General features: G+C 51.1%; 1 protein-coding gene across 1 annotated transcript; it reads right to left on the bottom strand.

Annotated features, from left to right (window-relative positions):
• Positions 1–2,907: 2,907 nt before the first annotated feature.
• On the bottom strand, positions 2,908–12,054 carry Fn3krp (fructosamine 3 kinase related protein). Its single transcript, XM_055592540.1, has 6 exons — positions 11,878–12,054; positions 7,964–8,115; positions 6,889–6,980; positions 5,753–5,835; positions 5,136–5,258; positions 2,908–4,895 (listed from the first exon to the last, which is right to left on the bottom strand). Exons 1-6 carry the CDS (start codon positions 12,016–12,018, stop codon positions 4,557–4,559), a joined length of 930 nt encoding a protein of 309 aa, XP_055448515.1. The 5' UTR covers positions 12,019–12,054; the 3' UTR covers positions 2,908–4,556.
• Between the last annotated feature and the right edge of the window lie 1,693 nt (positions 12,055–13,747).

The following is a 13,747-nucleotide window of genomic DNA, read 5'->3' as shown; positions in this document are numbered from 1 at the left end:
CAGCCTACCCCGCCCAGGGTATGAGACTCTGGATCTCAGACAGCCATGAAGGAAACAAGCTTCAAGACATACCTGCTCATGTGTACCCGGGCGCGTACACATGCATACAGGAACACGTTCACAGACTGCCATAGGGGACAGTCTGTGCTAGCCCTCCGCTGTTTAGGGGAGCTTGCGAAAATCTCCGCAGAGCTGCTGAGGCCTCCCCTGTGCTGTAATGTCTCCGAATGAGAAGATTAACTGGCTGGATGACCCGTGGCTGAGCTTTCAGACGTGCTAGGGCACAAGGGAATGTCAGCTAAGCCCACAGATACCCTGTGGGAGGGCCCTATAACTATCCCCACCACTCTTTGCAGAAACCAAAGCACAGAGAAGTTAACTTGCACCAGACCCAGTGAGAGACAGCTCAGAACATTAGAAGCTGAGTCTGGTTTGGGGCTCCAACCTCTGAATCTTAGCCTCAGGCCTTCCTGGGACAGGATTCCCAGAATGCATCCTAGGAAGTCTGTCTCCACCATGCTGCTCAGGGTTCCCCTCGTGGCCTGACAGCTTCAACCGTTCCCTTATCAGACACCCTCACAGTAAGGGTGAGGTTACTGCCCATGAAGCATATGAAGAGATAACACCTGTGAGGCCTCAGGGGGCAAAGCCTGTCAGTGCTGGCCATCCTCATGGTCTTTGTGACCTGTCCCTGGCTCAAAATGGAGGCGGGGTTTCCCTGGAGGCTCTTTAATAACTCCTGCATCTGCCACCTATGTGGGAGGACTGGAACCCAGGCTCAGCAGACACCATCAAGCAAGAGACGTTGATAGGTCCTCCTAATGTGGCTCGATCGCTCCCAATCATGGAGGCCGGAGCAGGCCTCTCCAGAGCCAGGGTTCTAACCTGGTTCTAAAGCCAAGCACCATTTCCACCTCTTCCTCTGTGCTGGGTCTTCCATGGCTCCAGGGACTAACCTAACGGGGGCCGTGAGGGAATGAGGAAAAGACAAACGTGAACACACAGAAAAGCTGGGATAGGGTGGACTGGCCTCTCCAATGGACAAGCTTCAGGATTCCAGAATCTCAGTGTGTTTGTTATCCACAGCTGAACAAGTAGGCAGGGTTTGTGGCATGCAGCTAAGTCAGGAGGCAGCTTATACTGACTCAGCAGGAAGTCTCTGAAGGGGAGCAGTCTCCAGGCAGTGAGTATCTGGGAGGAGAAGCTATGGCAGACATTTTCCACATGTGCTGTCAACATTCACGCTCAGACCAGAGGAAAGTTCTGCTATCTCTCTGTGCTTTACCTGGAAGAAAGGCTTTGCCAAAGTCTCGTGGATCTGAGGCTGTGGTGCTGATATTTTAGGCTCATGTCAATCCCACAAACCCACTCAGGCCTTCTCTGCTGCCCACACTACTGGTTATGATCCTTCAAGACCACACCAAGTAAAAACACTTGACAGTGAGGAAAGGTCACTCCAAAGGCAGCTAGAACAGCCATCCACAGGAAACATACCTGGTGTCTCCACTTGAGGCCAGTCCTACCTCTGACCTTGACGTAGCATTGAGACCAGTGCATGCAGAAGCGTTTTTGTTACTAGCTGACAGATTGTGTGTGGAATTTCAGGCTGCTCAGACAACTCTCTTTAAGACTAATGAAGCTCCAGTGCTTGCCAGCCTCAAGCTTCAAGCTTTTGAGGTTGTAGGATCTGTCCTCTCTGGGGGCTGGAGGGCTCTAAGCTGCTTTGTGTAACTGCTGTCTAAAAATCCAAGGGATGTGTTTCAGGTGAATCTGTCGTCTATTTCTGAACAGACTTTTAGGTCATCTCAAAAGGAAAGCCTCTCCTCTCACAGTCCCTTGAACTTTACTTCACACGGGCCATGACAGGTTACAAGACACCCAGAAAGAACCTGTGAAAACAGGACACAGTGGGTGGGGAAGGCTAGGAAGAGGCACTGAAATTCAGAGGCAAGATAGCTGGGATCTTAAGTCTCCTAAACTAGCAGTCGGGACAATTTCATGGGTGTCTATGACAGTATTGTGAACAAAAACAAAAAGCAAACTGGAGATGAGGTAAGGAGAGGGCTGAGGTGGGAGAGGAACTCAGTCAGCTGAGGCTACGGGAGACCCTGTGGTGGCTGGAGGGAAAATGTCCCCGGTAGCTCAGCTGTTTTGAATATTCCGTCACCAGTGGATAGTGCTGTCGGGGTAGGGTTAGGAGCTGTGGCCAGCTAGAGAAACTAAGTTCCTGGGGGTGGGCTCTGAGGCTTGAAAGCCATGGCCATGCCAGGTTCACTCTCATGCCTGTGCTTGCAGTGAGCTCTCAGCGTCCAGCGTGAGCTGCCACGCGGTTCCCTCCATTACAGGCCCTCTGTAACTGTAAGCCTAAGTCAACTCTTTCTTCTAAAAACTGCCTTGGCCATGATGTTTTTCCATCAATAGAAAAGTAACTAATATGATCCCCATTCAAAACAGAAAGAAACAATCATCCTACCTATTTATTATCACAATACAGCATTACAATGTGTGGCAGCTTGAATGCTTGGCTTGGCCCATAAGGAGGGGCACTATCAGGAAGTGTGGCCTTCTTGGAGAGGAGTGTCACTGTGGAGGCAGAATTCGAGGTCTTACAAATGCTCAAGCCACATCCAGTGGGAAAGTCTCCTGCTGCCAACGGGTCAAGATGGAGAACTCTCAGCTCCTCCATGTCTGCCTGCACGCTGCCATGCTTCCCACCATGATGACAATGAGCTAAACCTCCAAACCTGTGAGCCAGCCCCAGTTAAATGTTTTCCTTTATAAGAGCTGTCGTGGTCGTGACAGCTTAGGGTTCACAGCAATAGAACCCTAACTAAGACACAATGTTTTCTGGCAAATGGCTAAGATAAACGTTGAGTACATAAATGTGGAAATATACTCATCTCAGGCTTCACTGAAACAACTGCAATTTTATTAAAATTTTTAGGCAAAAAGATTTCTCAACATCAGTGTCATTCATCAAACCTCCCATTTCTACAATGCTGAAAAACAGAAAAATATTAATCCAATGTCCGTATGTTTCAATGGAATGACAACTTTAGAAAACAGCACAACGCTGTGTGGTGGCAGCTCACACCTTTAATCCCAGTGCTTGGGAGGCAGAGAAACAGGTGGATCTCCAAGTTCAAGACCAGCCTGGTCTACAGAGCGAGTTTAGGACATCCAGGGCTACACAGAGCCCTGTCTTAAAAAAACAAAAAAAAAAAGGAAGAAAAGAAAAAAAGAAGGAAGGAAGGAAGGAAAGAAGGAAGGAAGGAAAAGAAAAAGAAAGGAAGGATGGAAGGAAGAAAGAAAAAGAAAGAAGGAATGAAGGAAGAAAAGAGCACAAAGTTGGCATAACAGGAGTATTTCCAGGCTTCTAAACTTAGCCAAGTTACCTTTAAGGTTGGTAGTTTGGTCAGTCTACAAGGCAATCTCCAGAGCTACTCAGCTTAAAGCAGGGTCCAGAAGTGCTACATAAGCAAAGGAATGTCACCCATTTTAGAACTGGTCATTATTCTAATCTTCTAATAAGATGACGCCATGTCTAGATCAAGCCTAAGTATCACAAAAAGTCGCTGTGCACAGCTCAGAAATGGTAATTCCCACGGAGGAGCTGGCGAGTGGTGCAGTGGCCTCCCAGCACAGTGGGCGCCTCACTGCGCCACACAGTCTCTCACCCTTCTTCACCCCTGCAGCAGAGCGTGGCTCACTATACCTGAACTTCCTAAGTCTGTGTTCACATCACCAGTGAGGCCTAATCTAGCCAGGAAGTCTTTCAATGTGCACATAACCTTTCCTCTGAGATAAGCCATACTTTACAAAGCTTATGGCCCACCGAGTCAACTGACAGGGACACAGGGGCTGGGAGTGAATAGGGAGCCTGCAGGGTCTGACCTAGGTCCTCTGTATGCACGCTATGGCTAAGTTCTTTGGTGTTCTTCTGGGAATCCCAACAGTGGGAGCGGGGCCCGACTCTTTCACGCTATGGCTGAGTTCTTTGGTGTTCTTCTGGGAATCCTAACAGTGGGAGCGGGGTCCCGGCTCTTTCACCTCTTTGTGAGACCTTCTCCTCCTACTGGGCAGCCTCATCCAGCCTTGATGGGAAAGTATGTTCCTGGTCTTATTATAGCGTCTTATGCCATGTCTGGTTGATGTCCCTAGGAGGCCTGCTCTTTTCTGAGGGGAGGTGAAGGGGGGATGGGCCTGGGGGAGAGAGGAGAAGACAGTGGGGAAGGTAGAAAGGGGAAACTGGTAAGAATGTAAAATATGAGAGAAGAATAGGGGGAAGGGGAGAAAAAAAGGAAAAAGAAGCAAACCATTACAAGATTCTAAGCAAGTCCAGCCACGGAGTAAATGGGAAGAATTCATGAGAATGGGGAGTGTGGGGAATCATGAGCTCCTTGAGCAAACAGTTGGAATCTGGTCTCTTGACCCTGAGGCATTCCCCTCAGTTCACAGTGGGACCTGTGATGCTAAGACTTGATCTAGATATACCGTCATCTCATTAGAAGGCCCAGCGCACTCACAGGAACTCCTCCCTCCGGGGGGAGGCCAGCTCACTTGCTGAGATTCCTCATTATGTTTAAAGAGGATCCTCTATACCCAGATCCAAAGTGATTCCAGTGGTTCAGATAGTGAAACAGCTGATAGAGCTGCAAGCGCTTCTCGAATCCGGGGGCTTTAGGGATCTTGCTATGGTAGGCAGAGTAAAAGGAGCTGCTGAAGCCCCCAAACATGCCGGCTATTGCAAGCTCATATTCTGAGTGGCCGTAGAAGGATGCTGGGTCAAAAATGATGGGTCCAGAGGAATCTTCTGCTACATTCCCTCCCCAGAGGTCTCCATGAAGCAAGGAAGGTACAATCTCCAGATCGCGGAACAGGTCAGGGATCTTCAACTGCAGGGAGCAAGACAGAGCCTTAAACAGAGCGGTCGGTCCGCAGAAGTAAACTTGTTTTCCATGTATCTGAACAGGTGCTCAAATGTGCCTGACTTAGAGCAGACGGGACACTGCCAAGCTCTACGCTTCCCATCCGGAAGCAGACTTAGATGCCACCCCTGCCTTGGTGCCCGCCCTGTGTCAGGGCTCGTGGTGGCGTGCTGCTGGCACTGTGCATGTCACAGAGGCCCTGCTCACCTGCAGGGCAGACCACAGTTCAAGAGCTTCCCGGTCCCCACACTTCTCCTCCACCATGTCTATCTGGGGCTGGATGCGCTGCCTGGCGTAGAATGTGACCCAGTCCTTCTGCCAGTCATTTACCTGCACAGGTGACAGGAAAGCAGGAAGCAGAAGACATCAGAACTGAAGCAGGCTTACATGCCCAGAGATCCCAGAGTAGAATGGGCTGCAGGAAGCACGAGGCAGCCACCGGAGGCTAAAGGGGTGAGGGGTCACCAGGCAACATGAAACACAACACAGGCCGAGACGGTCAGCTGTGTGTCCTGGGAGGAGCGGTAAGCGGTGTGTGCCAAATGACCACGTGCAGCCTTCCCAACAACTGTGGAACGTAAATACATTATAAAGCTAAGCAAAGTCAAAGTTACAAACTCTCTAATTTTTAAGCCCTGACATCCAGCATCCTAGCTTACTGTCCCTTCTGCCCGATTTCTCATCTTAATCTCACACTGAGTTTATTTCATGTCAACTTCCTAAAATTATCAGGGAAGAAGAGGTGCAGAGACGTAGAAAACCGCCCAGAAAAGGAGCAGGGTAGCCTCCCCACAGTGAAATGAAGTGGGTTCTGTGCCACTCACCTGGGGGAGGTACCCACAGCATGTCACGACTTCAAACCCAAACTGGTCCACGAAGAGCCGCTCCGCCTGGCCGGCGCCTTTCCCTTTCATAAGGAGGAACAGAAGTGAGCAGTTTGTCCCCTTGCTCCACGAGAGCCTTGGGCTCAGAGCTGCTGCCCTGCCATCAGCATGCCCCTCCCTCCTATGCTCGCTCCCTGGGATGAGCAGGGCGCTCCGCTCAGGTTGCTCAGCACGGTGTCTGCACTGGGACGCTAGCTGTGCTGGAAGCAGAACTGAGAACCACAGGGAACACGGGGACGGAGGGATGAGTAACAGTGTCAAAATAGACAGGCGAAACATGAAGTCCTTTACAGAGAAAAACATCAACCCGATAATCCATCAGAAAAGCACGTTTTTCCAGTGTCAATGTAGTGCCCCTTTTGAAAGATAAAACTGTTATGCTTTGAAATGGCCTCAACCTCATGTGTCTCCCCCAAATTAAGAAAACTCCAATCAAGTGAATTCCACGTGGCCTGAAAGCAACAGGAAAGCCAGTTTGCCAGGGCCTATTAGTAGGTCCTCATAGGACAGGGAGACAGGCTGGTGGTACTGCCAGCACATCATGACACGATGGACAGGCTGCCAGGACACATCAGCAGGGCTCTAGAGTAGGCTCTGGGTCATCGCTTTCTGACTGTCAGCTGCTCTAACAGAATCAGCATACGAGCTGCATATAGGCTATCAACTGTCAGCCTGGAAACACTGAGAAATTCCTTCAATGCTAACACTGTACTTTGTTCTAGATGGCGGCATTAGGGCTGCCATTCTGAGCCTCAAGAATGGTGTGCACGTGCAAGAGAAGACGGGGTGTTTAAAGGGGTCACTTTTCTTGAAAGCCAAAACAACTTAGGCTCCCGTCTGGATACTCAGATGTAAAACAAGCATCACACCACATGGCTTCGAGTCCAGCAACATTTCCTGTTTTTCAGTGTGTCCAGGACACAGCGTGACAATCGCCTCCATGGTGTCACCTTGGGGTGCCCATCCTTTGCTGTGGCATCAGAATAGGCTACATACAGCACTACCCCATCCCTGAGTCCCTGCTGGCTGAAGGCCCTTTTCTAAGCAGAGTCTCTTAAGGCTCATTAGCCCCTTACCCACGGTGCCGGCCTCCTTCAGGAGCCCCTCTCCAAGCTTCTTGTTCTCAAGGTGTAGATCTGCGAGCTGGGCCCCAAGCGTGGCAGCAAAGCTAAAACCAAAATGCAGGAGCTAAACAAATGGCACACAAACAGCAGATTGTTCTGCTGTCAAGGCACATAAAGCAAGGCAGATCCTGAGCATGATGTTCATCCTACTGAAGAGAGGGAAACTGGGATGCAGTGGCACACAAGCATCCTGAGGAGGAGGAGGCAGGAGGGTCAAGGGCCAGCTGCGTGAGACCCTGTGGTGAGGATTTTGGTTTCTTTAAAAAAAAACCAGTTATGCTATAGGAATACGTTTTTGTTTTAGTCCCGGGTGTGGGACGTGGGCTGCTTCAGTTTGTCCACAGCCGCTGACTCTGACTGTGTCAGGCTCTGGCAGGGCTGTGATCTTTGCCAACTGCAGGTAGTTTAACTCTGGGGCCTGTGGAGAGGGAGGAGATGGCAGAGCCTGGGAGGGCCTGTGGCTGTGGCGGCTGCTCCCCACGCTGCTGTGTTTGCTATTGCTGGTTTGCTGGTTTGCTGGACTGCTGGCTATTCTGATGGCTGAGATGGGACTTCCCCTAAGGAACCAGATGCCCCTGATGACCATAGAGTAGTCCAAAGAGGTCTATGGCCCCTTTTCCCGCCGACCTTCTTTCTTGCCTACCTAGTGTTGGGGGGATTGGAAGGGATTGGGGTAGAGAATGGTGGTCGATATAAGAACCTAATAAAATAGCTAAAAGAGTACACCTACAAGACCCTGTTTCAAAAACAAAACTGAAGCAGAGGTCCCCATCCTCTGACCATCCTTCCTACTCTGCTTAGACTTTTCGGCTGAGTCTCCAGTGAGCACCTCACTTTATAGAGTCCCCCTGTGACTGTGGTGGGCAGAGTGCACACGCCATTCATGATGTGGAGGCATCTCTGTAGTCACGGGCTCTGTACACAACACCTCAAAATCGTGCCCGATATACAATATTCCAAAACCAAAGAACCACACAGGAGAAGGAAAGCCTCTGCTTTCAGCCAGAAGAGGCAGTGGGGGACAGACCTGCTCAGGTAGCGCATGTCCAAATGCTCCATCACCAGCATGCTCCCACCTCCTGGGGCATCGAGAACCTTGAGGGGCTTGGGCGCTTTCACTGTGCCTGTCCTCAGGATGGCAGTTAAACTTGCCATCTCACCTTCAAACATTCTCTTAGCCTGTCAGTAAACAAGGAAGGAGGAGGCTGAAGTCACCAGAGAAAGAGCGGTTAGTCATAATTTCCTCTACTATTATAACTTCAAATGACATTTACGCTGGACAGAGGGCTCAACAGACACAGTCCGCTCTCTCAGGGTACTTGGCACAGGAAAAGGCTAGAAGTGCTCAAGTCACACAGGCACAAGCAAGCCTGTACTTTCCAGTTTGGGACTGCATTTATTTGATTTTTGTTTTTTGAAACAAGGTCTCTGTGTAGCCCTGGCTGTCCTAAAACTGGCTATGTAGACCAGGCTGGTCTCGAATACATAGAGAACCACCTGCTTCTGCCTCCGAGTGCAAGTGCACCAGTCAGTTAATCTTGAAGCAGCATCATCATATGAGATCAAGAGTTCAGATACCACTCAGTGGTGGTGGCACAGGCCTTTAATCCCAACACTTGAGAGGCAGAGGCAGGTGAATCTCTGAGTTCGAGGCCAGCCTGGTCTAGAGTGTGTGTTCTAGGACACCCAAGGTTACACAGAAAAACCCTATCTCAAAACAAACAACAAATTCCACCCAAGAGACAGCTGTCTCCACCTGGACGTCCACCATCACAGAGTTCTTCTTCCTGCTTGCTCATTCGTTTTGTGTTTCTGGGTTTTGTTGTTGTTGTTCTTTTGCTGCTGCTGTTGTTTTTATAAGACCTGGTTTTTCTATGTTGTCCATGCTGGCCTCAAACTCACAATCCTCTTGCCTCAGCATCCTGAGTGCTGCTTTATCATTTTACACAGAATCATTTAGGCCTGGGATCTGGTTATCTGTTAGACCTTCATCACGTATACTACTTCACAGGGTGAACGTCTAAACTGCAACCACCGACCCTACTGAACATTGCTGCCACAGGAATTCTTCTACTCACTCTCCTAGTTACTACCTTTGTGATCTAGCGCAAGTTAGTTAAGCTTTCTTTGCTTCACCTGTAAAATGAGAAAATACCACATTTCTTAGGCTTGGGCCATGATTAACTGAGGGATAGCTAACAGCCCATTCTAAGCACTTTACAAAGGTTATTATTACTCAAAAGAAGGCCAACATTTCTGAGAAGAAAGAACGGTGTCCTAGACAGAACGTTTATAGCGACCTCTTTAGAACGTGAAGAAGCTGAGCTGATACAGAGGCACTGGTGATGGAGAACTCACAAAGGCAACATTGAGAAAATGCAGATGTTTTAAAAGGAACTGTGACGTCATTAAGAAGCAGAGCTCCTTTACAGAAGCAATTTACTGCTTATGTGGTCTCAGTATTCTAAGATAAGAAAGTAGCTAGTCATGAATAGACCTATGGGAAAATTAAGCCGCAGTGGATCATTGCGAAAAACAAAACAAAATCTAGAAACAATCTAAAAATGAGATCAAATCAATTTCTTAAGTTCACAAGAGTCAAATGAGAACACTCAAGTGAGAAAAACAACTTCGTCCAAGCAGATCCTAGCAATGCATAAGAAAGCAAAGGGAAGGGCTGGAGAGATAGCTCAGCGGTTAAGAGCACTGTCTGCCCTTCCAGAGGTCCTGAGTTCAATTCCCAGCACACACATGGTGGCTCACAACCACCTATAATGGGATCTGCTCTCTTCTGATAAGCAGGCACACATATGAGCAAATAAAGTGCTCATATGTATAAATAAATAAATCTAAAAAAAAAAAAGAGGAAGAAAGCAAAGGGAAGAGCAGCCAGGTAGCCTTAAAAGTCTTACCTCATAGCAAGCAGAACAAGGAGCTATTTCCAACAAAAGTTATATTTACAATCACAGTGCACCTACATAATTAATACTGTATGTTCCAGATCGAGAATGACCAAAGGAAAAGGAAGACTGGAAGATGGAAAATGCACTTTGAAGTGGAAATGACCTAGCAATGTGACTGGCTTCATGGCTAAAAGTGCATACTGCTCTTGCAGAGGTCCCGAGTTCAGCTCCCACGTCAGGCAGGTCACAACCACAGGGAAACCCAGCTTCAGGAGGAGCTGATACCCCTGGTCTCCGTGGGCACCCACTCACACCCACATATACACACAAGTGTATCGTCAGCAGTGCGTGCTGGCTAGTTAAGCGTAATACCACCACTGGACAGGCTGAGGGTTCCAAAATGAGCTCCAGGCTAGCCTGGGCTACATACAGGGTGAACTGTGTCTCACTTCCTGAGGGAAAATGCAAGCGAGGAGGTGCTTCTCTGTTAGTTCAAGGCCAGTCTGCAAATTCTAGGCCAGCTAGGGCTAAATAGTGAGATCCTGTTTCAAAAAATAAAACAACAACAAAAAGATAGAGACAGACAGAAAAGAAAGAACCCACACTCAACTCCAATCAACAGAAAACATTTTTTAAGACCCATCAGCAGAGTTGAGAAGGGAGCTCAGTGAGGTAGCACTTGCTCAGCATGTACTGTGCAAGGCCCTGGGTTCAACCTCTTCCATCACCCAGAGGGGGCACAGAGGTGTGTGTAAAGGAGGGCGCTGATGAAAACAGCGGGCGAGAGCGAAGCGGAGAGAGCTGCAGAACATGGGGGGACATCACTGCCCCACCACGTGCTGGTGCAGGGCAACATCGCGCTCCAGTAACTTCAGGGGCAGCCGACAAAGCTCAGCTGAAGACAGAGGCTGGAGGCAAGTCTTGAAAAATAATGCTACTTCTAAGGTTAACACTCGTGAAAGCAAGCCAGGCTCGAGGCTCAGACCCGTGATCCCAGCACTCAAGGAGGCCAGCGTTGGCTACAGAACACACAAGGAGACCAACAAGCTAAAGGATCTGAGCCCAGGGGGTCCCGCAGAGACTGATGCACCAACCGAGGACCGTGCACGGTGGACCTAGACCCCCTGCTCAGATGGGGCCGACTGTCAGCTCATTCTCCATGTGGATCTCCGAGGGAGGGGAGCAGGGGCTGCCTCTGTCATGAACTCGCTGGCCTGCTCTTTGATCACTCGCTCATGGGGAGGCGGCCTTGCCAGGCCAGGAGGAAGAGGATCCAGGCAGTCCTGATGAGACTTGATAAGCTATGGGCAGGTGGCAGAGGAGGACAACTCCCCTTTTCAGCGGAGTAGAAGAAGAGGATAGGGAAAGAGGGAAGGAGGATGGGGCCGGGAGGAGTTGAGGGAGGAGGCTTCAATCGGGATATATAATGAATAAGTTGTGAAAAATAAAAATAAAAATAAAAAAAGTAATAAAAAGCACTCTGAGGGTGTGTGAGCTGTAGGGCTGGGCAAGAAGATAAACGCCTTCAGTCTTATTCAAAAAGACGCGGCCAACTCCTACGTAAGCCACCCACCCCCTTCCACCCAAGCCCGGAGTGGACGGCGGCAACCAGGAACACAGCTGAAGCACTGGGGCTCATCCTCCGCTGGGCGCTTACAAATAAAAGCCCACACTCAAACAAGCATGGCTGGGCGAGTGCCTGGTTTCTGATACCTTAAGATCTTTGATCTGTACGTTTTAGTCTCCGCGGGCTAAAACAAGCCCCGGATAGACGCGTGTGCGCTAACGTTTCTCAAAACTAGCCAAACAAAGTGGGCGCCGCAGTCTCGGCATCCCACGCGCCGCACGCGCGAGGCCGCTGCTGCCAGAGCCGGCCAGGGCGGGGGAGCCCGAGGCCAGGGGAAACCGCCGGGCTGCGGCGGCCACGCGCGGGCAGCGAGCGGCCAGAGCCCATCTCTGCAGACTGAGCCGGCCCGGGGTCGCAGGGGCAGCGCCGGACCAGCGCCGGGCGCCCCCGACCCAGCGCCGGGCGCCCTACCTCCGCCTTGGAATTCACTTTCACGAACACCCGTCCTCTGTCCGTGTCGTAACTCTGGCCCTGGCTAATGCACCCGCCTCCCGAGTGACCCGCAGCTTTGACTGAGCTGTAGCCCAGCTCCTGCTTGAGCAGCATCTCCATGTTCGCTGCGGGGCGACGAAGCGGCTTCAGGCCTGAAGCCCGTACAGCGACGGGGCGGGGCAGGCGCAAGCCCGTGACGGGATTGGCTGACAAGGAGGAAGGGGCGGGGAAACCCTCGGAGGGGCGTGGCCTGCTGGTTAGGGGCGGGTGACGCAGAGCGACGTCCAAAGGTTCCCTCTGGCTGCTGGAGGGCTGGAGGCCGCGAGAAGGCTCGGTTCAACCGGTTCAAACCACTCCCCAGAGGCTGTGGAGTCTGAGGGAGGGAGGCTGCCCCCGCCTCTCCGGGTCTACCCGACCCTACGGACCCGTCCGTGAAACTGTCGGTGGGGTGAAGTGGGACCCTGGGGCTGGGGGCGGCATTTCCCTGGCCCGCAGGCCCGCAGGCCCGCAGGGAGGCTTCCCGGCGGCCCGTGGAGGAACCGGGACCAACACGCAGAGTCGTTCCTCACGGAGAGAGTGCATAACCTCTGAGCACACTGGTAGCACCCTGCTGAGCTCCGTGCTGTCTGAGACCACGCGGATCCTCCCTGTTGGTCCCACTGCTCGAGAACAAGACACTACCTCAATGTAAAGCCAACTTTAGAGCAAGCCTTAACCAATACTGGCCAAGCCCGTGCCGAGGGCCCCGGGGAAGTGGTCCCAGTCACATTTGGCAGGGTCTTTAAAAGGCAAACCCCACAATTCAGCTCCAGTCAGTGGCAAGCACACACTCTGACGTATTTCCTGCCTCCAGACCTCCCGCCCACATGCGGTCAAGCAGATCTGGTGTCGTTGGGTCAAATAAACTTCTTTACTGGAGTAAAAACGTGGCTCTTAGGTTCCATAGACAACAGCCGCTATCTTTCCAGGCAGTATCTGTCCTTGGGCAAAAGGAGCGAACAGGTCATGGGCATTTTCGTTTCACGGACCTCTGAAGCAGAGTAATTAAAACTTAACACACAACATGGCTCTCACAACGTCACACGTGCCTTACAAAGAGTTTCGGCCTGCTCACATCGTAAGCTTTATTGGGCACACGAGATTAAGTCAATTTTCACCAGGAAAATTTTCAGCACATTGTGCTGTGACTACAATACTCCTAAACGAACTACTCAGGATCAGACTTGAAGCTTGAACCAACAGCAGCTCCATAGTGGTGCTGAAAAGAACTGCCTTCCTGCCTCTAGCTGCCTATGGTGTCCGCAGAGGACCCCTCAGGCCCTCCCTTGTCCTAACTGTGGGGTCAAAGGACCAGAGGCAAAGGGGAAAGCACCCTGACCCTGACTTCACCTCAAGCCTAAGATCAGGGCCAAGGAAGAGAATCACACATCATACCAATGGCTGAGCATGAAATCCCACCACTCCCTATGCCTGCCCCAAGACCAGTCCACAAAAATTCCACCAGTCCCCGGGCCAACCTGGAGAGCTGCGCCGTCCCCACCTCAGGAAACCCTGCACAGCCCTGCCATCTGCTGAGCTTCCAGCTGCTTTTCTCCAAAGAGACCGTCTGGGGTTTCCCTCCCGAGGAGTACACCGTGTGAGGTTTGCTGTGTGGAGAGGCTTCGTGGAGCAGAGCTGCAACCCTTCCCCTGAGGAGACCTTCCCAGGCCGGAGAGAGCCGCAACAATTACGCTGCGCAACCCGGCTGCTCATCTGCCAGCCTTCTGCTCAGCGGGGAGCGTGTGAGGAGCGTGTGAGGAGCGTGTGAGGAGCGTGTGAGGAGCGTGTGAGGAGCGTGTGAGGAGCGTGT

Source organism: Psammomys obesus, unplaced genomic scaffold, assembly GCF_907164565.1.
Source record: "Psammomys obesus unplaced genomic scaffold, mPsaObe1.curated_primary_1811, whole genome shotgun sequence".
NCBI classification, from domain to species: Eukaryota; Metazoa; Chordata; class Mammalia; order Rodentia; family Muridae; genus Psammomys; species Psammomys obesus.
This window is presented reverse-complemented; position numbering and strand designations above follow the sequence as displayed.